Source organism: Tetrao urogallus (genome assembly GCF_951394365.1).
Source record: "Tetrao urogallus genome assembly, chromosome: 1".
Lineage (NCBI taxonomy): Eukaryota > Metazoa > Chordata > Aves > Galliformes > Phasianidae > Tetrao > Tetrao urogallus.
In genome coordinates, this window is record NC_136813.1 from 109,716,364 (window position 1) to 109,742,976 (window position 26,613).

General features: G+C 34.3%; 1 protein-coding gene across 1 annotated transcript in view; it reads left to right on the forward strand.

The window, feature by feature from the left end:
* The window catches only part of ABI3BP (ABI family member 3 binding protein), a gene marked incomplete at both ends in the record, with an annotated part of 128,690 nt that overhangs the window by 81,019 nt on the left and 21,058 nt on the right, over nucleotides 1-26,613 (forward strand). Inside the window, 21 exons of the mRNA XM_079548626.1 lie at nucleotides 841-888; nucleotides 1,383-1,457; nucleotides 2,012-2,059; nucleotides 2,645-2,719; nucleotides 4,179-4,226; nucleotides 5,081-5,155; nucleotides 5,920-5,994; nucleotides 7,066-7,140; nucleotides 7,818-7,892; nucleotides 9,707-9,781; nucleotides 10,478-10,552; nucleotides 10,998-11,072; nucleotides 12,792-12,866; nucleotides 13,333-13,407; nucleotides 14,447-14,512; nucleotides 14,871-14,945; nucleotides 19,160-19,255; nucleotides 20,441-20,551; nucleotides 22,933-23,016; nucleotides 23,686-23,754; nucleotides 24,659-24,871. Of these exons, the coding sequence (XP_079404752.1) occupies nucleotides 841-888; nucleotides 1,383-1,457; nucleotides 2,012-2,059; nucleotides 2,645-2,719; nucleotides 4,179-4,226; nucleotides 5,081-5,155; nucleotides 5,920-5,994; nucleotides 7,066-7,140; nucleotides 7,818-7,892; nucleotides 9,707-9,781; nucleotides 10,478-10,552; nucleotides 10,998-11,072; nucleotides 12,792-12,866; nucleotides 13,333-13,407; nucleotides 14,447-14,512; nucleotides 14,871-14,945; nucleotides 19,160-19,255; nucleotides 20,441-20,551; nucleotides 22,933-23,016; nucleotides 23,686-23,754; nucleotides 24,659-24,871 (1,683 nt within the window). The remainder of the gene's footprint in view (nucleotides 1-840; nucleotides 889-1,382; nucleotides 1,458-2,011; nucleotides 2,060-2,644; nucleotides 2,720-4,178; nucleotides 4,227-5,080; nucleotides 5,156-5,919; nucleotides 5,995-7,065; nucleotides 7,141-7,817; nucleotides 7,893-9,706; nucleotides 9,782-10,477; nucleotides 10,553-10,997; nucleotides 11,073-12,791; nucleotides 12,867-13,332; nucleotides 13,408-14,446; nucleotides 14,513-14,870; nucleotides 14,946-19,159; nucleotides 19,256-20,440; nucleotides 20,552-22,932; nucleotides 23,017-23,685; nucleotides 23,755-24,658; nucleotides 24,872-26,613) is intronic.

The following is a 26,613-nucleotide window of genomic DNA, read 5'->3' on the forward strand; positions in this document are numbered from 1 at the left end:
TGGTGCATGTCTGTCATATTATTTTCTGTCCTTCTAAGTTTCAGGTTACTTGGCTGCTCACTGCTTACAACCCAGTAACCTGGTAAACAATTTAATAATATTGAGGGTAACATGCCAAAGTCCTATTGCACTGCCTGGGAGTTTTATTTAGATGCTCTGCTTTCAGAAAGGTCTGAGAAAATGAAGAGCATTAAATTTCCTCCAGTCTTATTCCCTTTTCATCCTCCTTCTGAGAAACATCATCTCACAACTCTACCTTTTCTTTTTACCTAGAAAAATTTACATCAAATGTGAATTGTATATCTATTAATGAATTTTTTAAAACTGCTGTGGAAGAGCATCCAACTCTTTGTTTATCCCTTTTCTCAAGGGATAAACCCTCTGCTTGTTTTATCCATATCCAATAATATCTCATATTAAACCCACTGCTCCAATTTTCTCTGCTTATTCATTTAAATGACTGTAGGTTGTTTTCTAAATTTCATTTATTCATTGATGAATGTGTATCTTTTATGGAATACCACTTACTTTCAGCTAAAATACTGATTTTTACAAACCATTTTTTTTCCCAGTACCCAAAACCATGTTCCAGTGCTTTTGTAGGGTTTCCTGGTTTCTGTTACATTCTTTCTATTGTTGCCAACAAGTTTGTGCATTATTTCTTAATTGATCCTGTATTATTAAAAAGCTTAATTGTCCATAGTTGAAAAAAAAGTTGATTTGAAGGTAGGCATTACTGTGGTGCTGTATCAGCAGCTGCTTTTGCACTTATCGGTGGAGTGATTTTACATTTTTTGCAGTACATTCCATACTTAACTTGTCACAATATTTCTGTTGCAGTGGTGGAATCTATTACACTTAGAGTTGAACCACCAAGGTCAACAATAGGTAATGGTACTTCTTTGGCAAGCTGTAGTTTTTGGGGTCTTTTTTTTGTCACAGAAAGCGGCACCAAAGTTAATCATCTTATGCTTTAAGATAGATTCATTAAACTTCATTTTTCTTCTAGGTATGTCTTGTTTGGTATCCATGTCTGTTGGTCATATTGCTAACTTCACAATTGAAATTAAAATGCCTACTTTTTGAGAAAAAGAGGCTTGCAGCTTTGAATGACCTTTGTCTTAATTATGCTCGTCCGTGTCAGTCTCAGTTTTTCATTAAAAAAAAAAAAAAATCTGGGCTTCTGTAATAACCGAAATTTCTATCTCTTGCTTAGGCTGTTGTAAACACGTGGGTATTATTATCAGACTTTCTTTCCTGTTTCCTATAAAGAGAATTCTCTGTTGCAGGTGTGAGCATTCTGTGTTTGTGTGTTCAACTCGATATCAGATGCTGATTGCTCAGTGAATTAACCAACTTATTACCCACCTTTTCTCTTCCAGCTCCAAAGGAGATCCCTCGCATTCCTTCTAAACCTAAACCTTCACCCAAACCTCATATTCCACAGGCTAAAGATGGTAAACTGCTTTGTGTGATTATTTCTAACACAGCATATATTAGATTGAAATGTATTTCTGTGCAACTACTTATTTATTTGAACAAATTAAATCATAATCAGATTCTGTTGTGCTGTCTATTCAGTGGTATGATTGCAATTTTCAGAAATAACAATGTTATTTTTAAATTCATGCCATAGAGCTAAAGTGTGTGATAGCACAATATGCAGTAATGCTTTTTAACAGCATCCAGAAAGCAAACAAGTGTTCTCCAAGTCCAGTTTTGTATATAAACAGCACTTGAAATACCTCACAAAGGAGAGAATTTTCTATCCTTCAAAAGCCATTTTCTTAATAAGTTAATGATAGATATTTGGATATCTCACTACAGCCAGTTGGAGAACTAAGCTCACACTGAAGAAGAATTTCCTCTTTCACTGCTTATTTTCTCAGTGACTTAATATAAAAGTTTTTGTATGAGGCAGTACGTTACAATAGAAATAATACTAACTGTAAGTGGGGGTATTCTCTTAAATTTTTAGAACAGCTTTTATGTTTTGTTTTTCTTGATACAGTCCTGGAATCTGTAACATTTAGAACTGATCAACCAAAACCAACAATAGGTAACAGTTCTACCTAAAGCAATCATCACATTTAGAATACATATTGTGGCTTTGCATGGTTAGAACAAATACTCAGTAGATGTCTAGCATCACAGGTACATCTTCATTGTATTTTACTGTCATGATTTTTACTATTAAATTTCATCCTTATGTAATTTGATTTTTTTTGTGTTTGTGATTTTACACTAACAATTCATATTCATCTTGTTTGGTTTTCCTCACACAAGTATGTTCTGTAAAGCGAATGGCAGCACCACAGTTTTACTTTGATTGTGTTTCATTATGCTTAGTTTGTGTCACATACTTCATCTTTTCTGCTAGTCTCCAAGTCAGACATCCATCCTGGCCTTGCTCCTCTTGATTCTATTACAGAGGTTCCCCACCAGCAGAATTTCTTTGTGTACCAGGCATTCATACTTCTTCATTATTTGTATAAGCTTTATTTGTATTCAGATTCCAAAGGCATGTGTTCAGGGTTTCCTTGTTGGTTTCTTGTTTGTCTATTTGTTTGTTTGTTTGAAATGTTATGCCTTCTGACAGTCTTCTGTCAGGAAGATATTAAAAGTTGCATTTGTTTTATTCCAGTTCCAAGAGAATCACATCGTATTCCTTCCAGACCTAGGATACCACCAAGCTCAGAGGTGCCACAGACCAAGCCTGGTAAGTACGTTTTTTCTTTATTTTATGCTGGTATGTGTATCTTACAAATTTTACCGTGATCAGTAGAGTTTCAGATCCATATTTATCCCTTGGGTGTGTATGTTGGTGCATTCCTTGAAGGATAAAATCCAGTATCATATATCATAAGAAGTGGAACCTCTAAGCAACCTTGCAAGTTTAAGTTTTCTATCTTAGCTCTTTCTTACATTTTAAGTCACTGCAACATTTTTCTTTGCAGAAAATAGCTCTTCTTGGTTTGAATTTGGATTGGTTTTGGGGATAGATGAAAAAGAAAGTGTCATTGCAAAGAGGAAGTGAATTTTTTCTGTATTTCTCAAACTGTATAAATGTATTTTCTTTCCTAAGCACAGTCATTCTTTCATTCTTTTCAGTTACTTTTGCAGAAGCTTTATTTTATCTGTGCACTTAAGAATGTACAATATTTTTCAAAATGTTGCTCACACAGCTTGATATAAAGTAATATATGACCATGTCCTAATCAAGGGTGGAGGAAGAAAGTTAAATAACTCATGCTAGCAATTGCAGGATGTATTGTAGTAAGTTGACCTTGCCCATTAGCTATGTATCCACCAGTTTGCTCACCACTCTGACCCCCTGCAGGTTTGAGGAGAGAGCCAGAAAACAAATAAACAAAAAGAACAGAACAGTGATTCAAGATAAAATGTAAGAAATGAGAGAAAAAAGAGGAAAAACAAGAGATGCAAACACACTCAGTCACAAACTAATGCCAGAAGACCAACACCTAGGAAGCCCACAAGCAGTGGCTCCTTCGAAAAAATTACCCACCAATTTCATTGCTGACCGTGATGTTAGATGACATGAAACAGTCCTTTGGTCAATTTGGTTCAACTGTCAAAGCTGTGTCCCCTCCCAGCCTGTTGCCTAACTTCAGCCTACTTGTCTGGTGACTGTGTGAAAAACAGGATCTGCTAAAACACTGGTTTGTTATTAAGACTGGCTTAGTCACAGATTTAAAACAGAGCACCTCAGGGACTGCTATGAAGAAAATAAACTCCTTCCCAGCCAGAACTAGTGCAAGTATCCAAGGTATTCACAGCATTAGGTGGTGCTGCTGGGAAAATGGACAGAATGATGAGGACTAAGATTCCTTTTTGCCCTGCTAAGTCTGCACCCATTGTTTGAATTAAAAAATAAAAATAAGCAAGAAAAGAGTGCAAAGTTTAAAATGGAATACCACCCACAATTTCTTGGTGGCTTATTACAAAATTTACAGATATATATTCAGAGCTCAAATCTGTATTAGAGCTATCGCCCTGAAGGCAATTTTTGAGATGCATAATACTTTGAGTATTGAGTTTCAAGGAGAAGAGGCCATCTCTCACTAACCATAGGAGGGATGATATGATCATTGTGGAAGTGCTGCCTGCAATGTTTTGATTGTTCTTACTAAGAGTTATTTTGTTGGTTTCTAATGCAGCTCTGGAACCAATTACGTTTAGAACTGAAAAACCAAAGTCAACATCAGGTAATGATACATTCTTATTTGCATATCACCTTGTTTTTCTTTTACAACACAGATCGTTATAAGTATACCTGCAAATAATTTTAATAAATTAATTTAATAATAGATTGAATAATTTAACAGTCAAGATTCTCTACCTCTTTTCATTTTTTCTTCAAGGAATTCAAAAAGGGTCCTAATGCCGATCAAGTTTTTAAGCACATAAGATAGGGTAATTTCTTTTGGCATTTAAAAAGGTCTGAGGACAGATCAGAGCAGGATCCTAACTACAGTATAACACAGTTATACTGTAAAGGTGACACTGTTCTAGTTAGACACATGAAATTGAGTGAGCAAAGCTGCCTGCTGTCAGTTTTCTTTCTTTCCTCTCCATCTCCTCCAGATTTTATAAATTCAGTCATTCACGGATCTAATTATTCTAAAAAATAATTCTGTTTCTCTTAATTATGAATTCCACTGTCAAAACAAAATCACTTCAGTGATCTTTGGGATATATGAGGCAGAGCCAATTGGCTAAGGCATTTTTATTTGCTTGAATGTAGTACTGAGAATTATTCTGGTACAATTTCATTACAGCACAGTGGTGTCTTTGTATTTGAAACTTCTTCTATTTAGTAGTTTACCTTCTAAATAGAAACAATAATTCTGTCACATGCCTTCCTAATGATATGTCATAGAGAAGTATTTTCTCTGCAGCATGATTTTGTTCCAAAACAAACCCCTCCACCTCTTTTACACTGTTTCCGTACAAGTATCATTGATTCAAATCTTTGCTGCATTTGTATTGACTGCTATGGATTGCAGTGAACAATGATGCCTCTGAAAATGTTAACATGGTGTAACCCAGTTTCTTTCAGTTCCTAGAGAGACACGTTATGGGCCTTCCAAACCCAAAACATCTCCCAGTCCACGTGTTCCTCCGACCAGAGCAAGTAAGCTTCTCAGTATTTTGCATTTTAGCGTATGAAAGTTTTTGCAGTTTGAAAATTGACAAAATATAGGGATTTTTCAAAAATACACAAATCTTTATTGAATAAGGTATGCTTTATGGTTGTAATGAAGTGTTGCTATAAAGCTGTCATAAAGCAAGATGTATATCTGTGTGTATCAGTAATTTGTATAAGGGTTGGAGTGTGGGGGTTAAACACTCTCATATAAAGCCCCTGGAAGTTGGAGAACTTGGGTCTCAATTTCCTTAAGATATGAAAGACGTACTTGTATTTTCTCATTTACAGAAACAAAATTAGAGTGCTTTCTTGTTCCCCAATCTTAACTTTGGGGTTATCTCTGTCCATTGGAAAGTTAGTGGTAATTTTCCATGTTTCTACTTTGACTGCTTGATGTTTTTTAATGTAAGATTGATCTAAGCAAGCAACAGATTTTTGGAATATTGAAGTGCAGCTAGGAAAATTGTTAGAACTACAACAGTTTACTCTGTGAAAAGATCTGTTTGAGAAAACTGGGATGAGTGGAGGGTTAATCCAAGAGTGCACTGTAACAGTCACTTTGTCTGTAATCTCAGCACTAACACTTACTTCGTTGGCAAGAGGTTTCTGTGGTTACTAGCAAATGGAAAAAATACTTCCTAAAAAATTTTTTTTTTGCAGAAAATTAATGTCCTGTAAGGAATGTCAGGTAGACTTATGATTTGTCTTTGTCTTCATTACTGTGTTCAAAACTTAGCTCATCTTCACAGGTCCAAAAGAAAGTCGACGAGTCACTGCCAAGCCTAGAACATCACCAATTCCAGATTTACCACACACAAAACCTGGTAAATAGATACATGTTTTGTCGTACTTAAATGTTCAGACATTCTTTAGGTTGTCTTTTCTCAGTGTCAAGTGTTGATTAACATCTCTTAATATTGCAAATATATAGATTTTCTAATGAGCATTAAATACATGCTTAAAGAAAGAGAGACCTGATTTAAACATTTAATTCTTGAGTTTTGATGAGTTGTATATATATGCTTTTCAATCACATGACAGTTGTCATTGATGAATAATTTGTATAGAAGGTTAAACAACATACAGCCCTTTTAAGAGTGTACTTGGAAGAAATCTCCCCAGTCTTCTTTTCTGATCAGGTGTCCTCATAATGGAACTAAATCCTTAAAAATATACCTGGTAGGGATTGATATGTCAGTGAACTACCAAATCTCCTCTTTAACATATAATGGTTCTGAAGATATCAGTTGAAACTTCCTTTATAGGGAATATATATTCACTATTATTTTTTCCAACTTAAGAATAAATTGGTTAAAGGGAGTATTTTTACCCTTTTAATTGTATTTTCTGCTAACTGTGTACGTTCTTGTTTTTATGAGGTGCTGGCACATATTACATTTACAGCTGAGCAACCAAAGACAAGTAGGCAACTTTGGGCTGTTTGCTATTATTTTTTTTTCCCCTGCTGTTCATTGACCAAAGATTACAAATTATTATTCTGTTTTTTACATTATTTGTTTGTAGTTTTGATTTGGTTACATAACACTAGTCTGTTCCAGATATTCAAAGATTCCTAGCTGTGTATATTCTCTCTCTTCCACACATTGCAGTTTCATTCTGTGGCTATCGCAGTTGTCAGCTTTGTAATACAAATGGAAACATCTCAGCTATGGCTGTCTGTGTTCTTTACAGATTTTTTTCCTTGGCTCCAGATGAGACTTTTCTTACTTGATCACTTTTCCACGTTCATTTTCATTCATCGTTGTCTTTTTCCCTTTAAGTTTCAGCATGTCTCATCTCTAAATTTTTCAATAATTCATGCAAAGACGTTGTTTTTCCTTGCAGGTATTGATTTCTAAAGAGCACACGTGCTTAAAACTGGTCTTTTCTTTCAGCTCCTAAAGAAACACAACAAACTTCCTTTAAACCTAAACCAGCTCCCATTCCAGATGCTTCACAACGCAAGCCTGGTAAATTATCTTCTCTTTTATCAAGCTGTGGTCAAAAACTGAACACTGGCTTTTGGGAAGGGTGCTGGTGTAAGATTTCTCAGCAGTACATTTGCTGCTTTGTAGTATTCTAACTTAAGAAACATCTGCAGTACTGTGGACAACTCATACAACTGTTGGAAACAACAACAGTTCCCAGGTTGATTTTTTTTTTTTAATTGGTATTATGTGGACGTTACCAGAAGAAATAATAATGACCCATATATTGTAAAGAATGATACAAAGTTATTAACAGCTTGCATCTCAGCAACATTTCAGTTATTTGCATTATATATTTTAAGCTCTTTTGACAGAAGCCTTTTCATGCTGTTGCAGTGCTTTCCCTTTATATATAAGCGTTTTTATCCAGATGAGGCTAAGACTTCCCATCTGTTTTACTCCATTTGGGACATTTTTCAACATAAATCTGGCTAGCTTATGTAAGATCATCACTGCTTTCACTGGAGGGTTGCAAAACAAAAACAAAAATGGAACTCTTCATAACCAAAAATCTCTGAGAGGATATGTCAGTTACTGTTGTAGAACACACCTTTCCTGCTGTATATAGTGTACTACTGAGAGTTGCTTTTAAAGAGGTAGAGGGAGGAAGAGAAAATATCTTCATTATTCTGAGCATTTGTCCAAATTTTTTCCAACAGGAATCATTCCATCCTTCCGTGAACCTGATTCTACTATGATTCCTCAAATGCCTCAAAGAATAAAACCAACACTGGGTAATTGTGTATTTCATAAATAATTACTCTGTTTTCCATTTTTGCTGGATAAATGGTTGTGCTATGGTATTGATAGCAGCAGTAACACATGAATTAATTTAAAATTTGCTTTTGAAGGTTCTTTTCCTCATCTTCTAGCCATTCCGATCAGGAGGATATAATTCCCTCAGTTGTTACATATTCTCCTGTAAAAGGGGCTTTATTTAAAGAACAGATAGTGATTCCTGACTTTTCTGCATCTGAGGTATGATGCTGTTATCCTAAAACATTGCTCTGCTTTACTCCTCATTATCTAATTTTACAGAGAAAACTGCAAGAAAATTTTAAGTGTCAACTATAGCACAACCTGCACCAAATTGTACCAGCTACGTGACTGCGTGACAAGTCAAGCACCAGTTCTTAAAACCATCTTCTCTTTTACCTTCTAGTCATCTCTGTTGGGAAAACTTTCTTAAATATATTTAAGCCATATATTTAATATATTAATGCATTGTCCTCATAATTATTTTTTCTTACTTGCCAGATGTGGACTAAATAAGGGTGAATTAATCAAAGCAGGATTGGGCAGTAGGAGTATTGATTCAGTAATTATTGCTAATAATGAGTTCTGTGTCCCCACTTTCAGAGAAGATGTTGACCAAGATTTTCTGAGAGTGAAGTGGCATCATTATTGAAGTACTAACAGCCATTCAATAATCTTCGAAATTTTCCACTTTGATGAAAAGGAATTCAAAAATTCTTTTCATCACGTTCAAATTTTAATATATATTCCCCCTATACATTGATACTTAGATTAGAGTTCATTTTATATCTTTACATATTTTTATAAAGTTTATGTGTTTTTTTATACACTTCTGGGGACACATGATACAATCTATATGCAGAATACGCGTGAAGAATGTAAAGAGTAAGGTAGGTTTTTTTTCTGAGGACCTCTCATATTGCTGTGGATAATGGACTTTCAAATGTTTGCTCTAAGTGCTAAAATACCTTTTGCATTAAGTGATCATTCAATGACAAGAATTATAAGAATAGAAAAGTTCCTGTTGGAAGGGATCTATACAGATTATTGATTCCAACTCCCCATTGCTTCAGGGCTAACAAAAAGTTAGAGCATGTATTATGAAGGGTATTTTATCCAAATGCCTAATGAGCATGAACAGACAGGAGGCATCAATCACCCCCTCTAAGAAGCTTGTTCCAGTGTCTGACTACCTTCTCAGCAAGGACATTTTCCTTAAATCTGATCTGAACTCCTCTCATGCAGCTTTGAGCTATTCCCACACTGGATACTAAGGACAAAAGATGCCTCCATCTCCACTTCCCCTCCTTGGGAAGCTGTAGAGAGCAATCAGGTGAAAACAAGGAAGTTAATTTACAAATCAAGTTTGACACAAAGGGCTAATGAAAAATAGGTACTATTCTCAGGTACTTCTGTACATTGCACAGGGAAGTACACTACTAATGTGTGTTTTTGTCCTATTTATTTACTGAATGCTGATGTGACTGTATTCTTCACTGATGTATCCAAAGTAACAAATACACATTTAATTATTGGGAAGTCTGTTTGTACGAGTGGCCGTTTCATTTCTTTGCAGAAATTCCAACTGATAGATTTTCAGCTTTAGACTTACACTTCCTTGTGTTCTAGGATGTTCCTTATGCACTCTGAAAATGGGGGTTGGGGGGGGGGGGGGCAGGTTGGTTTGTTTCATGGTGGGTTTTTTTGTTTGGTTTGTTTGTTTGTTTGTTTGTTTAAAAATATTTGATTTATTATTTGGGGTGTTTTTGTTGCTTTTTTTTTTTAATTTCAGCTGCAACTGAAAAACCATTCATCCATACCAAACCAAAAACATCTGAAAAACCAAGAGTGCCATACACCAGACCTGGTAATGAAGTCATTCTTGTAATTTTGTTGTTGTTGTTGTTTGTATTTAACCATTCTTTCTCCGTAGCCTGAGTTTTCATGCTTTTTTTTTTTTAATCACAAATATTCATACTTGTTTTTGTGCTTAATCAAATGCATTGCCATTAGGTCAGTCAATTCAAAATGTCAAAACTACAAGTCCAAGTTACGCTGCAGATAATATTAGTATGTATAGTCTAGCATTGGAGACATTTTTCCTGCTTTCTATTACACTCAACAAGTGATGACTGAAATGTAGTAATTGGAGCGCTGACAAATTTCAGTGGCTTAAATACAGTTTTCTCTTACAACTAGAGAGGCTTTTTGTAAGCACATTTTTCCCCCACAAAATTCTATATTACTCCTTTGAAATATGCTTATACATTCAGCAAAGGATGTGTTATACTGAAATGAAGTACTCGCAAAATAGTTAGGGTAGCCCTTGTCTCTTCCTGTTTTTGTTAAAAAATCAGTATTACAGGAGAACTTACTGGAAAGATACTGCGAACAGTTGATATTTAAGATATTCTGTTACTTTTAAGTTTGGGATGTTTTTCAAGTTTTACAGATAGTGAAATGTAATTTATTTCCATTACAGTTCAACATTTTAATATTTTAATATAAAAATATATAAATATTTTTAATATTTTAAGCATCTCCACGTTTTCTCCCTTAACAGCAGTACATCAAACAACCCCACAAACAATTATCACAAAAACTTCCACCGCCACTGAGCAGTCAAGGGCAACAATGGGTAAATAAATTTCTTTAATTTTAAGATGCAGATATTTACAATTTCTGAATTGAGAAATTTCTAGAGAATGTGCTCTTGTGTGTATTTTATGAAACATCATGCTACTGTCCTTCATTCTGCTTACGCATACACATTTCTGGATACAGATGAACGTCACTTCTATCCTAGTCAGAAGCCTTTATCAATTGCTCAATTAAATTCCATGGTCTAATTTATTTATTTTTTTAGAGCAAGAATTTTAGCCATTGACTCAACATACTCTACAGCTCAAATCTAGATTTTTTCTGGATTTTGAATAGCCATCTTGTTTCAGATTCCAGGAAACCATGAAATTGTTATTGTCTTTTTTTTCAGGCGTTTGAGGCGTGTATTGTTGGTGGGCGAAATACGGTGTTGAATTGTGACTCCTAAAGAATACAGTAATAATATTTTTCCTTTTTTTCAGCTCCAAAAGAAACAACGCTCCTTCCTTTCAAACCTAAATCATCTGTTGAGACAGAAGTACCACAGACTAAACCTGGTAATTAAAAGTTTTTAACTTTCAAAGTGTTACTGTTGTACTATCTGAGTTACAATTTTTGCCGCAATTCCTTACTGCAGTGATATGGCATGCACAATATTTAGAGATAAATTAGCATCATTGTTTGGCTCGTAGTACATCAATAGATTACATCAAAAATAATGCCCCAAAAGGGCATAAAATACTTGGGACACACAAGTAAAGATGTATTTTCTAAAGGTTTATTTTTTTAATTGGTGGATAGAAGACATTTAAAATATGAGGAACTTGATTAATTTGAATGAGAGTATACTACTGTAGCTGGCTTCACTAAGTTTTTTAGGAACTTTATTACAGAAAATTAATGTGCTTTATTTTTGCAAGTGCTCTTGAAACTCAGGCTACAGAATTTTAGTCAAAGATAGGTAATAGAAGTCCTGTCATCTGATCAGTGCAGTAATTACAATAAATTTAGAGATCCAAAGTTATAATGAAGCATATGTAGTATATCAACATCACCCTTTGTGTGAACTATTTCCATAAAAATAACTTGGTAGAAGAGTTACAACACAGAAAGAAAATAAGGGAAGGAGTGACAGCATAAATCTTAATTTTTTTTAATCCGTAATTCTCAACTGTCTCCAACTAATAATACCTTTTTTTAGGTAAGTAAGTTGATGAATAGTTTTTTCATTTCCCTTTTTTTTCCTGAGAGTTCCTATGTAGCTAGAAACAATTTAAGCACCAGTAATTAAATGAAAATACCTATATTTTGTTGTAAAAATCAAATGAACAGTCCAGCAAAAAGACTTATTTTCTAAAGGATTATTTTGAAAAACTCTCTGTAATTAGCTAGATTCTAAGTCTCAATTGAACCTATTTCCAATCATATAGTATTTAACCAGTATCATATTTTGGCACCACTGCAAAGCTTGGTTTAATAGAAGAATTTTAGAAATTGCAGCTTAAGTAGTTACATTTTTTCCTTCTAAAATTTAGTTCACTTTACTGACTTTTACACAAAATAGAGGCTACTGTTATCATGAAAGTTGATAAAAACAAGTGGCACTATTTGGTCATCACTCTTTATACTAATAAGTAGGTTATTTTCCAGCTTCTGTATTCTATTGTTATTTCTGAAAGAAGCAAAAACTCATACAGAGTGTTTCTGCTTTCAAGTCTCTCCTTTTCATCCAATAACTTAGATATTGCTGACAAAATTTTGTCATATCTGAGTCAGGATCATAGAATCATATCATAGAATCATAGAATGGCCTGGGTTGAAAAGGACCACAATGACCATCTGGTTTCAACCCCCTGCTATGTGCAGGGTTGCCAACCAGCAGACTAGGCTGCCCAGAGCCACATCCAGCCTGGCCTTGAATGCCTCCAGGGATGGGGCATCCACAGCCTCCTTGGGCAACCTGTTCAGTGTGTCACCACCTTTTCACCAGAAAAGAATGCCTTAAAGATAAATATGTTAGGAAAGCACAAGTTAGTGTCCACCATTAGGATGTCTGCTCTGAAGCTGAAGGCCCAACAGAACACTTGCAGTGTCTGGCTGTCAGCATGAAAATATATCCAGGCTAATCAGAGCGCATGCCTATTTCCTGTCACTAAAAATCGTCTTAGCAGACGTGTAGATAAATTTTCATGAAACACACTTAAGATGAAAGATACTTAAGTAAATCCAATGTCATTGATTTAATTTCTCACAGAGTAATGTTTTATTTCTCATAGCTCCAAAGACAACACACCTGGGATCAATTAACCTTATAACAGTTCATGTTGTTGATGGGTCCAAAATGACTTTGGGTAATGAAAATATTATGTCAGATTATTTTTTGTTTATACCTTTCCTTTCTCTGCTTTTCTATATGACTAAACTTACACTTTAGTCAACAGAAATAACTTAAATATATTTCTGCCTTGTTCATTTGTTAGTCTTACTCTAGTGCATGTACAAAATATTGATGTTTATAATTTTCCTGGAACTTTCCTGACATTTGGTTGATATTCCTTATAAAAATTCTCATACATGAGGAGTCATATAAAAAGACATTAGCTGCTCATCTTTTCCACTGTCTTTTGATTTATTAATTGTGTACATCTTCCCAGTCTTTAAGTCTTTGCATGAAACCCTGATTATCAGCCAGGTTTCTACCACTGACTTTTTTTGTTTATCGTCTGCACTCAGTTTAAATTTCTCTTCTACCTGTGGTGATTTGATGTTTAAAAGAAATAATTTCCAGTTGATAAGCAATGAAATCTCCTATTTCAGTTCCCAATGAAACGTATCAGATTTCACCCAAACCCAAAACTGCTCTCACTACTGAAATTCCATGGTTGTATACAGGTAATTCTTATGATTTTCTGTGTTGCATTGACTACCTACATCTGTTAAGTAAAATCAATATGATTTAAGATTTAGTGGCTTATTCTTGTTACTCCTAAAGGCTTTTAAGTGCTATTAGTTTTGTGTGTATGGTCCTCCATTCAATAGTCTTGCAAACACAAATGTAACTGATTTCCACATTTTTCTTTCCAAAATACTAGATCTAAATTTTTGAAAAATTTCCCAACTGTAACTGTCAAAAATGAGTAATACATTCTTTCCACAAGAAATGTTTTCTCAGGCACTTCAAAGAAGCTAGAGTAAGTGATGTTGATAGAATGGTTTTTAGACTCAAATATCAAATAGCTAGCTGTATTTATGTAAAGACATTTACCTCAAAGTTACTCAAGTCCATTATTTGGCATGAAAAGAAATGACATGAAATGACAGTGACAACTGCTTACATTTTTAGCTTTCAGTGAGATTCTCATACATACTGTAATAACTAAAATGTTGAAACTATCGGACAAATGAAAGGTGGCAGTAGGAAAAGGTTGAAGGCTTGTAATTTTAGTCTTGCTGATGTTGCTATGTTCTACAGCTCTATATAGTGTCTGCACTGAATGCTTTCGTTTGTCTTCACAGGAATATTTCAATATTTCTTGTTTTGATCTGGATATTTGATTTGGGGAGATTCAGTTTGGTGTTTTATTTTGAGGTTTTTTGTTTGTTTGTTTTTTACAGAACCTAATTAATGTCTTAAGGCCATGGATACCTTGCAGAGCTAACTCTGTATCCATATACAGTTGGGTAACTGGCTGTAAATATTTTATATCTTTTCCTAAACCTAAACATGAATGTAACTGGTCAGACTGCATGATGGAGTAATCTGACCACTAAAGAAACTAGTGTGCATTTTGGATCGGAACTCATAGAAATCTCATTTGTCCATTTTGCTATATCACTTTGGTGCATGGACCATTTTTTTGTGGCAAATTACGCTGCATTATTGATGTTGCTTTTGCACATAGTATTTAAACTGAACTTTATTTCTTTTTAGCAGGACATAAAACACGTCTCACTTCTTTAAGACCAAGGCCATCTGATAAATCACAGGCCAGACCTGGTAATAATTACTTATTCTTTTTTTCTTTTTCTTTTTCTTTTTTTTTAATGGGATGGAGAAATCATTATTTAATGAATGATATTCATATGTTCTTAGAGGAATCTTACTTATTGTTGGGAAAAAGGCAGGTTTTTCTTCCAATTAACCAGTTTGCAGGTAAAGCCTTTCCAATGTAGGAAAAGAAATCATACATACCAGAACAGCAACTGTTACTTATTCTTCTCTAATATGGAATTGTTGCCATCACAAATAAGTCTGTTTAACTTTGTCTTCTTCTTACAAAACTTTTTTCTTTTTTCTTCTTTTTCTTACTGTTTTTTGCTTTTTGATTTGTTTGTTTGTTTTAACTTCTTCTCAGCTCCAAGTAAAACCACAGTAGCACCAGCTAGAACAAAAGCACCTGGCTTGCCAAAGTGGATTGTGCCAACAACAGGTAGAGCTATTTTTTTTTAACATATTAGGAATGTTACTTAATGAAATAATCTTGAACCCTGCAAAATACTTTATTACGTTTGATTTGATGTGAATTCCTTAGAGTACAGTAGAATATAATTGCTGACTTTAATAATTCTGTACTGTTCTTGAGTGCCATGAATACAGAGTTATGTTAGACAATATGTGAAAAAATTTCATTCTTCCATACAGAAGTGCCACTGGTAGTGACATTTTTAGATTAAGTAGAAAAAATAATTAAAAAAAAAAAAGCCAGAAGTGTTAACATAATAACAGATATTTAACTATTTTAAGTGTTGTTTATTGTGCTTACTGCTATTTTAGTTTATTTTATTTTTTTTATTTTTAGTTTTATTTATTTTATTCATTACTATAGTATTACTTTAAGCAATTTTTGTCTTAAATGCTTCATCTGGAGTACCCACTAGTCTTTATTTCTGTGTCTTTACAGTAGGGCTACTTACCATCAAGAACTACTTTCACTGTGGTAGATGATGTCAGAACTCCTCACAAAGCTACATTACCTTGTTGTGTAAGCTGAGTATTCACAAGGAAACTGATACCTTCTTTTAAAGTTCTGAAAAATGACACTTTTGCAACACTTTCACTCCTCAGCTATTTAAGTCTTTTCCTCTAAGTGAAGACATCATGAGGAGGTCTGTTAGCTAGATTTTGCATCCTGTCAAGTGGGTCCTTTAAGTTAAACAGGATGTCTAAAGGGCTAAGAAGGAGTGGACATATATTCTCAACTTTTTATTTGTACATCTAGTCCTGCTGGCATAGCAACTCACTGATACCTTCTTATAACACGACATCTTCTCAGAAGTGCAGAGAGATCTGCACTCTGAAAATGAATTTTTCACAATTATGACATGACCAAAGAGGGCTGCAGCTTTTAGCAAATTCTTTTCATTCTCTACTATATTCTAGCCTTGATGATCAATAAGTGAAATTCCCAAACTTTCTGTAGTGCAAGTACATCACAGTGGCAAATGCAGTATCTGAGCATGTAAGGTTATCCATGCTTACAAAAAGCATTTTGTACAACAGAGCGTTCAGAAAATCAATTACAAAGAAATCTTTTACAACCCTCCCAAGAAATATGCAATTATGTGTTGTAAATGATCTCTTAAATCTGCTGAAAAGACTTGAAAAAGAGAATTTGACTAACTTTGAACCCTAAATCTTACCGAGAAAAAAGTTATTTTTTTTCAGTAGATGACGTTAGAGAAATTATAATACAAATTAATGTTTTGATTATTTTTGAGAGTAGAGAAGTATATTTCTTCCACTATGAAAACAGTATGTTATTTTCTGTAGTTAGCTGATCAGAATTCTTTAACCTCTGGTGTAAGCTGTTCAGAATCCTTAACCAGCCTGTAAGAAACAATAAGTTTTCAAGCATTTAAACATTATATCATTATTTTCTTTTTCTGAAGAGTACATTTGTTACTCTGTTGTTTTAAGACCAGATAGGGCATTTTACTTCCATCAGGCATCAATGTTGAAAGTGCTCCAGTTCTTCTTCCTGAGCATACACATTAGCGTCAACGATTCACCCCATGCAAAGTGTGCTTGGCAGCTGCAGGGCCCAGATGATAAGCTGTGGAGTTTGTTTTTTCCAGCAAAAGTGCACGGGACTGTGGTTGGTTTCCTGGCAGGCTTTAATTCTCCTGGCTAGTTGTATAGGTAGCTGTTATGCCAGCTGGTTAACATGACTGTGGGAAAGGAGCAGGGGTTGCACCTTCTTGACTAGCATTCCTTTTTATTTTTCTGCCATGTTTTAAGTCATTTTAAATAAATTCTCTACAGTTTAAAGACATGTATTGTTGTATTTACTTCCATGTATGTAATATACCTTACCCAAGCATTATCTGGTTTAATTTTTAGCATTTAAAAACTTCTGGACAAAATTCAGCAAAGTTTCAACAACATTTAGCCTCCGTTCTGAGAGACAGTTGGTTTTCATTAGAACAGACAGCAACTTTATGCTCTCCTTGGTTTTTATTTTTGAAACTGCGAGTGTATAGCAAAGTTCTACAGGAATTCAAATATTAAGGTGTAACATGTAGATGCAGTACTGGGGAACATTGTTGAGTGGGCAGCATTGGTGCTAGGTGGACAGTTGGACTAGATGATTTAGAGGACTTTTCCAACCTTAATAATTCTATGATTGTATATGCTCTAATTTTTTATCAACAGCACTTTTCTACTTCTTCCCTTCTAATGGCATTCCTGCTTTTAGAGATGCATTAGTTAGTTTTAAGGTGTCTCAGACCCCATGCATGCTTAAAAAATAATAATTTAAAAAATTGTAACTTAAAGAAACATGGATACACATTCATCTAATGAAATTATTCTCAGTTCTATTACAAGTTCGGATGAATGTTGAAATGCTTATACTATGGCAGCTAACATAGCCTGCTTAACACAAGTGCTATGATAAATACAGAAAGCTGTAGGACATTGCAGGTACTTTGTGTGGAAACAGACAAACGTCAGTGATTTTGAAGAGCATTAAAATACTCAAAATTGAGATTTTTGTCAAAAGGAGCATGTTTTACAAACCTAATGATAGTGCACGGTTCTGAACTAAATGTTTCTTCTGCCATCTGGAATGTTTACAACATTTTTTTTGTTGCTAGCTGATACAACTCAGAACAGATTGTGATTCCCAATTATATAGTTAAGAATAGAGGCAGGCTTTTTGAAGACACAGGTGCAGAACTGAGTTAGACTTGTAATAGATACTTGTGTGCCTGGGTGATTTTGTGAGATTAGGCAATGTAATGATACATTTTGTTGGAAGTATTTATTGTGGGATAAAGTTAAGAAGTTAGTATACTTTGTCTGATGCCTATGCTGTATAAGATTTCTTTTTCTTTTTAAAGCTAACACTGATGTTCTCATACACCTTCCTCAAATGCCATTCACAAGAAACTCTGATTAGTGCTCTGGTGCTTTGTATACCTGAATACCTAAATAATTAACCACTTTAGTTACCTGAAGACAAATTGCAGTTATATTAAAATCACACAATACATTTAGGATTTTTCAGTCACAGGGATCAGAAGACCCACATCTTGATACAACTTACTTCAAGTCTCATTATTTTAACCTGTAGGGAATCATTTCATGTTTCCATACTGCTTCTTTACTCTGTGAGGAATACTGAGACTCAGTCATATTTTTAGAGTGCATACTTTCCATCCAATTCCATTTTTACTGTGGATTTCTAAGATATACTTAGCATCAATAGTGAAACAGTAAAATATATTTTAAAAAAATAGGTTCTTCATATGTTGAAATACCAATGTAGTCAGTAACAAGTTGAAGACTGGATTATAAAAATATGAAAACCTTTGTCGAAATGTTTAGATCACATGGAAATAGGCTATCCAATTTGATCATTAATCTCTTATTTATTTTCCTTTTAGATTTCAAGGTTTTCTCTCATGTCATGAGAAAGGGTGAATTTTTCACAAACGTGATGATCACAATGTGTGATCTTCTCAGTCTACCATATTAAGAGATTTTCATAAAGTAAATACACTTATTTACTTTATCCTACGAATGGATAAAGGTTATCCTATGAATGTCAGCATGTGAAACAGTTGATCTGTACTAGAAGTTGCATTGATCTTTTTAATGTCATTTAATTTATTTATATTTTTAAAGCGTTAATATTCCTTTTAAGTAGGACATTCTTCCGTATATAAACTGAATTTTATAGACACTTTGTCTCCAGTACTCCAAGTATAGATTGTTTGTTTTCTGAATTCCTCTGGTTATTCAATATAGACAACAACCAAAGACATTATTTTTGAGGAAAAGAAGAATTTCATCATTTACAAGAATCAACAGACATCCTCTGTGCTGAAAATCTGAAATGTTCCTTGTACTCATCTTTGCACTTATAATTTTGGTTTACATCATCAGTTTTCCCTTAATCTTATTCTCTATTTCTAAATATACCTTCATCAATGAATACTTAGAATTAAAGTGTAGACCCTCTAGATCAAGACTACTTTCTACTTACTTGAATAGGAAAATAAAATAGATATAACAAAGGTATCACTAAAAATACCAATTTTGCACTTCATGTTGGTGAGAGTTTGAACCTATACAATGTAGAATTGTTTCATAAGTCAGTACTGCCCTGTAGAAAATAGTTTACTCCCTTTCCCTTCACAGATGACATATATACACCTGAGGATATTGCCAGACATATTGGCATGGATGTAAAAAAACCTTTGGAATATATTGACACCTGGGAGAAGCCATTCTCTGGTAAGATTAACTGAAAAAAAAAGATACAGAGATTTCTAATAGCTATGAAAAATCAAGACATTATCTTTCTTACATAAAAACACCTCCGCTGAAGAAGAGAAATTCTTAATCGTCATATTCATGCATATACTTCTTACTTCAGGATGGTTGTAAGAGATAAAAATAAGAATATTTTGTGGCCTCTTCTTATTCTGTGGCACATGTTTGCAACTATAAATTACCATCATCGCTGTTTGTTTCACCCATTTGGTCAAAGAGCCACAGTACTGTAAGCGCTGATTATTTTCATTCTTATATAGTCTAGATAGCAAGGGAGAATAGATAATCAAAATGCATTCCCACTGATAAGAAGGCTTTGTTGGATGTTAGGATAGTTAGGAAAATCAGAATGTGAGGGATGTTGCAAAATACCAAGGTGGAGTGAAATAGCTTGAGTTTCTTTACATGTGCTCTCCCAGTCTTATCAGTTTTAACTCTCTTGAAAGAGAGACAATTGCATTTTCCAAACATTCAGAATATTTTAACTGAAGATATGCAAAAACATTATATGTTATATGTGATATGTTATATCAGAGTTTGGTTGCTTCAGCCTACGTGGCTGCTTCAGACATCTCTAGCAGAATACCAGTCTTTACACATGTCAATCCATACAGAGATTTTTTCATTTTTTTACATTAAAGTAGTATTGGATAACATATCTCTAATAATAATTCACCTTTGCTACATCTTACACTTCAATGTGAGGGGGACTGGTTATATCAGTTAGAAAGTACAGAAGTAATGAATTCTGTGAGTAGGGCACTGAAGAAGTTTCCAACTACACTCAGATACTGTTTACTGTGAGAAGAAGTATCCCATTGGCTTCCAAAAAAAGAATGGTTGGCAGAAATGAGACTAACTAACTACACATAAAATGAACCTTCAAAGCATTTGTACAAAATCCCGGAGGATCTTTATTTTATTGCTGTAAGCTTGGTTTAAGATACCATAACACACACTTTCCAAAGAATTCAAGACTGAAAATACAACTGTATTTATTTTCATGCTTCATGTCTTTGCTTTTACTACTAAATCAAACGTGAAATAGTATTTCAGATGTCAGAATATGACTTCTATTGTATTTTCTGACTATTTATTGACTTGGAGGTTAAATAATTAATGACAGTGTCCTATTATGTCATTCAGGAGCTACATCACCTAGACCTCAGCATCCTCCTATACCTCCTGTCAAGCCTACACCAATGCGAAGAAAGCCTCTGCCTCCAAACACTGTGACGGGTAAACCAGGCATGCCAGGTATCTCAGCCTTTTCAGCATGAACATTTTATGTGTTACTTAACTCACTATCTGCGTACAGGAGAATTTTATAGTATAAATTCTTTCTTAAGTTAAATGTGATATCTATAAAAAGCAGTTTTCTTAAAGAGCCTTGTGTCTTTTGTCTGAATATATAAATTATTTCTATATAGAAACAGATATATTTAACCTTGTTATGTAACTCATCCACAGTAAGGGAGGTGAGAGCAAACCAGCATCAAATGAGCATAATACAAGTCATCCTTTAAATAGATCAACCATAAAAACATTTCATGTCTACTAATAGCATTTGCAGTTATTTAATGTATGTATCAGATGGGAGATATCAGATATTATGCTTCAATACATATCCACAGCTAATAATTTATAAAAAATTCTGTCCTGTGTATCTGGCACATGCATTAACCGCTGGATATAGCTTGAGCTAATAGGCAGGCAAAACTAACTTATCTGGGACGTAGAGGAATAGAAGTTATCACATGTACAATGAGTTTAGCTTCATTTATGTGTAACAGTGTTCTTGCTTCTCAGTATCATTGTTAGAGCATGCAGAATCTTTTACATTTCCTGTTTTATTTTAGTTTATCCTGACGCTAATACTCAGTATCACTTCGTATGTATTTGGATTTGAAATTAGAATCCAAAGGTTAATAGGTTAATGTTAATTCATCTCACTCTGCTTAGTATCATAATACTCCCCTCCTCATATTACTCTTTTTATTTCACTGGAAATATGAACGTCTCGGTTCTGCTTTATTAATCATTTCACTTTATTTGTTTTGTTTTATTTCATTTGGGGAATTTGTGTGTTATTAAGGCAAGAAAGTTATGAATTTTTTTCTCCATTTTCATGAAAGCAAAGACCACCTTTCTGTTTGGGTCTGTCAAGGAAGACTCTTTTGACTTCTATGTCCTTTGCTACAAAATCTAAGCTGATCCATCTCTGCGGATATCGTTGTGAGAAAGCTTACCCCAGTAGAAGATCTTCATACTGGCAGGACCTAAATAAATCTTTAATATTTTGTGCAGCAATTTAGAAGTAAAGATCTCAAAGATGGTTGAAACAAGCTGTGTATCTGCACAACAGCAGAGCTAAGAAATGTTGTCTGCACTTCCTGTTGACTGGTGGTATTTTCTTAGTAATAGCTAAAACAGAGCATTAGACCTTGTCAGTCTTAATATGTAGCACACAAAAAAATTTGCCTTGATGCATTTTCATTTGCTTGTAATGGGATCTGTTCTTATATTCTCCATTAAATCTCTAATTCATCTAACAGCATTTTGGAATTCCACCTTTTTTATTTCCATACACTAGTGGCCAGGTTATGGAGTAGTCATCTGTTGTCATGTCTTCCTAGACATTCAAGACAGAATAAATTGGTTAGATGACCTGGACCTTCCTTGTAGGGCCAGTAGTAGATTTTCCTTTTTCTTTGTTTCATAGTGTTTATTCAGCTTAGTTTTAAACATCGTGTAAGTTTCTTTCAGTTCTCTAGAGAGGTTGTTCCACATCATTAACAGGAAAATTTTGCTTCAGTGTTCCTCTTGGATTTTTCCTGTCATAATTTTCTTCTGTTTCTCCTTATTAATGCTGTGATTAATTCCTTACTTGTATCTTTCTCACTCATCCACTAGATTAATGTTATGAGAAAGTCTATATGCAGGCATTAAAAGTCTCTTAGCTATGTAAAAAAAAAAAAAAAAAAAAAAAAAAAAAAAAAAAAAAAAAGGAAAGTTCCAAAGCATTTGTGGAACTGGACTGAAGTGAGAAGTAAGAATCTAAAATTTCCACTGTCCACTTTTATACTACCTTCATTTTTTGAACTTAATTCACCAACATTCTGCCTTCAGTCATCATGTTATGTGTTGTACTGCCAGTGAAGGTGACTACATTATGTAGTTTGTGGATTTTTGAAGGTGAGATTTCATAGACACAATTGTCTGGTAGGTTTCTGAATATCAGTTACTGACTTAGCTCTTTTGTCTTGTAAAGAAATGTGCTCTTTTATTCAAGAAACGGAATGTTAATGTTGGTTATTTTATGACTTTTACCAGTGCTTTATAGCCAGGTCATGTTCTAGCTAACTGAAGTTCTTAAAGACAGTCTCCAAATAACAAAGAATTTTATTACTAGATTTCAAGGGTAAGTTATATTGCCAATATGGACAACTCAGACTTTTAAAATCCAACTGGAAGCTATTGAGTAAGTTTTGAGGGAAGTAGTTTTAATGAAAGTATTTACCCACATATTTTATGAAGTAGTCATCAGAAAACGGAATTCTGGTGAGAATGAAGTAGCTTTTTGATTTTCTGAATAGTGAATGCCTTTTTGCCATAAGCTCCTCCTTCTGTCACCATAGCTAAACCAGCTGGACCAACAATACCCGTGAAGACAGGAGTGCCATATAAGACACCAACAGCTTTTGCAACTCCAGAGTATTATGGTGAGTATAACACAGACAGTTCTGAACTGTTTGTTTGTTTGTTTGTTTGTTTGTTTTCTAAAATGCACTTATGTTTCCTCTTTTTTTCTTGTTTCCTTTTCTTGAATACACTGATCCACCACATATTTAATATAAGAAGTACTCTATCTGGGATGATTCTGATTTCTGTTTTGCCACTTTGTCTTTGGTAAATTGGCTGAATTCAATATCAGTATCTTCTAATATACACCTTTGTGAAAGGAGAACATGATGACCCTTCTATCTTGGTCGAAATCAATACATGCTAAGCAGGACTTCAGTACTATTCAGGGTCTACTTTTAGTCTGTGAGAGAAGTAAATAAGACACCTCTTTTACTGAACATTTCATTTTGTATAGGATATAAATTAAAATTGTTAACTTGACAGTGGCAAACACTCAAGGTGGTTGTGGTATCCTACTACCTAAGATCAATATGTTACTATCTAGATCAGAAAAAAAAAGAATGCAATAGGATAAACATAATGATCTGTTGTGAATTAATCTTTTATAAAATCATGTAGGAGTAAGCTACAAGTGGAGGAACACTTCCAGTAATGATTTAAAATGCCAGAAGAACTGTGAAATTCTAGAGTTCTAACATTGAAACAATATTTATTGCAAACTGAGTCATAACTGTGTCTCCTTACAGTTGATGCAACTGTCTTCAGTTCAAGCCCTACGTCAGAAACAGACTCTTCAGGCAAACCAAGGTACCTAGGTAGGATTTTAAAAGCTATGTTATTTCAATTTGGGGAAATATTTGGAAACTGTCTTTAATCAAAATTTTCTTGTTTGATTATTGAGGGCCAGAACTTCATTCGATTCTTTTGCACCTCAGTCAGATGAAAGGGCTCTATGGAGAATCAGGATCACCAGCCTGTTCTTGGCTACATTTTACATCTATTCTGTTTTCTTCCATATTACAGCCTCCTACTTTGCAGTCTAGCAAATTTGAATTTTAGAGCTAATGAGTTTTTAATTATAAATTTCAGTAATTTTCTTTTACAAATTTTCGTGCAGAATGCAAGACATTTGCCTCAGGTTTTCTCCAAGGTTTGGTCCTGTACTGCTGAAAATGTTTGAGATTCTAGCATTTTCTAGAAGCTGCAAGTTAATGACTGAATTACTCTCAACTAAACATCACTCTTGCTGGTGGACTAGCGGGCATTACGTCTTTGTATTATCATAGCACTCAAAATTTGCAATTGAAATTGTGGTGTCACTTTGCTGTAGAAAGAGTACAACCCGTTGTGCTCTTCACAACAAAATTTAATTATTTCAAATTGTTTAACAACATGTATTACTCATAAGTGCCTGTAAAGTAACTTTTCATCAGCAGTGACCATGGGAAGAGAGTGAAGTGAGTGCAGATCCCATATCTAAAACAACCAAATAAATAAGAAAATTTTAAAAATAAATAAATAAGTCAGAGCAGCTTAGAGAGAGTATTGAATATATAGTTTTTAATTCTTGAAGTCAAAAAATGGGTTTTGACTTGTGCATGTTTTTGCTACAGTCCCTGAACTGGAAGTTGCATACTGGGTGGAATTGCATTGATGTTTTACTAAAACATCAGTGTTTGTACTTTGTATGGAATAATAACCTTTTCTTATTGCTTTTAGCACCACATGTCAAATATATGAAGAAAGATGATGATGTGCCTTGCTCTATCACAAGCTCTCTTGAACATTTCCCTCAAGAAGAGGCTGGCATCAAAGAAGAACCTACTCGTCCTCCACAGAATCCTCCAACCAACCTCACAGTTGTGACTGTTGAGGGCTGTCCAACTTTCGTCATATTGGATTGGGAAAAACCAGACAATGATACTGTTACTGGTTGGTTTGATTTTTCATCTATTTTATCAGACTACAGTATTTCTGTGGTTTTATGCAATTTAAGAAAATACTGTTATTTGAGAGGAGCTTTTGTGTCATGCTACTGTCTGTCAAGTACATGTAAGAAAATGCTAATAGATTAGAACAACATTTTCTCAGCTATATCACTGGAGACTCTGATGACACAAAAAGATACTTAAGAAATATGACCATATCTTCCCTTCATTTCTAACATTTCTGTTTACTGTAGATAAGAAAAACTTTTCAACCCTTCTGGTAAGAACAAATCAAGAAGTTCTAGCAATGTAACAGAACTCTTTATTATTAATTTACATACACACAACGGAGACATCTTTTGTGCCTTATGGATGTTTTTGATTAGTGAATCAGCAAGCCAGACATAAGCCAGAATGCTTACATCATTCTAGTAGATCAGCAGAACTCTGCCACATATGATCTGTAGTATCCACCATAAGGTCACCAAGTTCTCTCTGTTTAAAAACATCTGTTTATTTTTTCTCATTTGTAATAGGTTATTGTATTGAGAGTAAACACTTTGTGAGGCAGGCATGAATGAGTACCTAGATGGGTAAACGTGTAAGAAGACCACTCGTAATTCTTCCATCATCTTCCATGTATCAACACAAGCTGACCAGATTTGAACATTTGAGAGGAATTTATGGTTCCTCTGTACTGTCAGAAAATGACTTTCATTTTTACCTCTGACATAAAAGAAAATTTTGATTTGCAGCGTCACTGGTACTCCACTACTATGGCCAACCAGATTTGACTGTGTTACTTTACAAGAGAATAGAACAGTTAAAAGTAGGAACTCTGGAGAGCAAGACTTGATGATTAGCCATTCGCTTTAGAATATAAGTGGGATGTTTTCAGATGTTGCTCTATGTGCCTTTCATGACAGATTTGAGTGCAGAGGTATAATAATGACTGTCACAAATTCTCTTTCCCAAATTAATCCTTTCTTGTTCCTCTAGAAATGATTGCTAGGTTCAGCCTCCATTCTTTCTTGCTCTTTCCACAGTTTTGGGAAATAATAAATGCAAATTGAATGAGACACATGAAACAAAAATTAACCTGCATCTTCTGAGAAACAGGCAAAAAGTTGCCTCTCCTGATGAATGAAAAGGGGGAACAAATGTCTGTAGGCTAATATAAAGTATCAACAAGAGATAGGAATGGTTACCTAACTTGCTGTGTTGTGCTGTTAAAAAAGAAGTGTGAACCTATTCATAGCCTAAGTATGAGGCTGAGGAGAGGCTATGTGAACAGTCCCCATTCTAAGCAGTACTGCAGTGCCTCTTTTTGTTTTGCTCTGTTTTTGTTGACATTTAGAGACATTTTCTCCACATACCAAACCTTAGTTTGATTAGATCAGATATTCACTTAGTCTGCATGTTTTCTTGGAAGCAGGCCTGCTGTTTTTCTTGAACGTGTCATACCCACTGCAGCACAACCAGTTCAATTACAGAAATGTAAAAATATTTACATTATAGCTGGGAAAAATGTCAACATGCATCATGTAGTGATGAAAGAAAGGCCTGGTTGCCATTTAAATACAGTCTTATTTCCTTTCTTTTTCACATTTGCAGAGAAAACAGACCAAGAAATGCACACTGTATTTTGTGTCTTTAGGTGGAAGTGCTTGCTGTAATCACTGTAAAAATTAATTTTCTATGAGATTCTTCTGGAAGACTTGTCTGAGACACCTGGCATAACCCTCT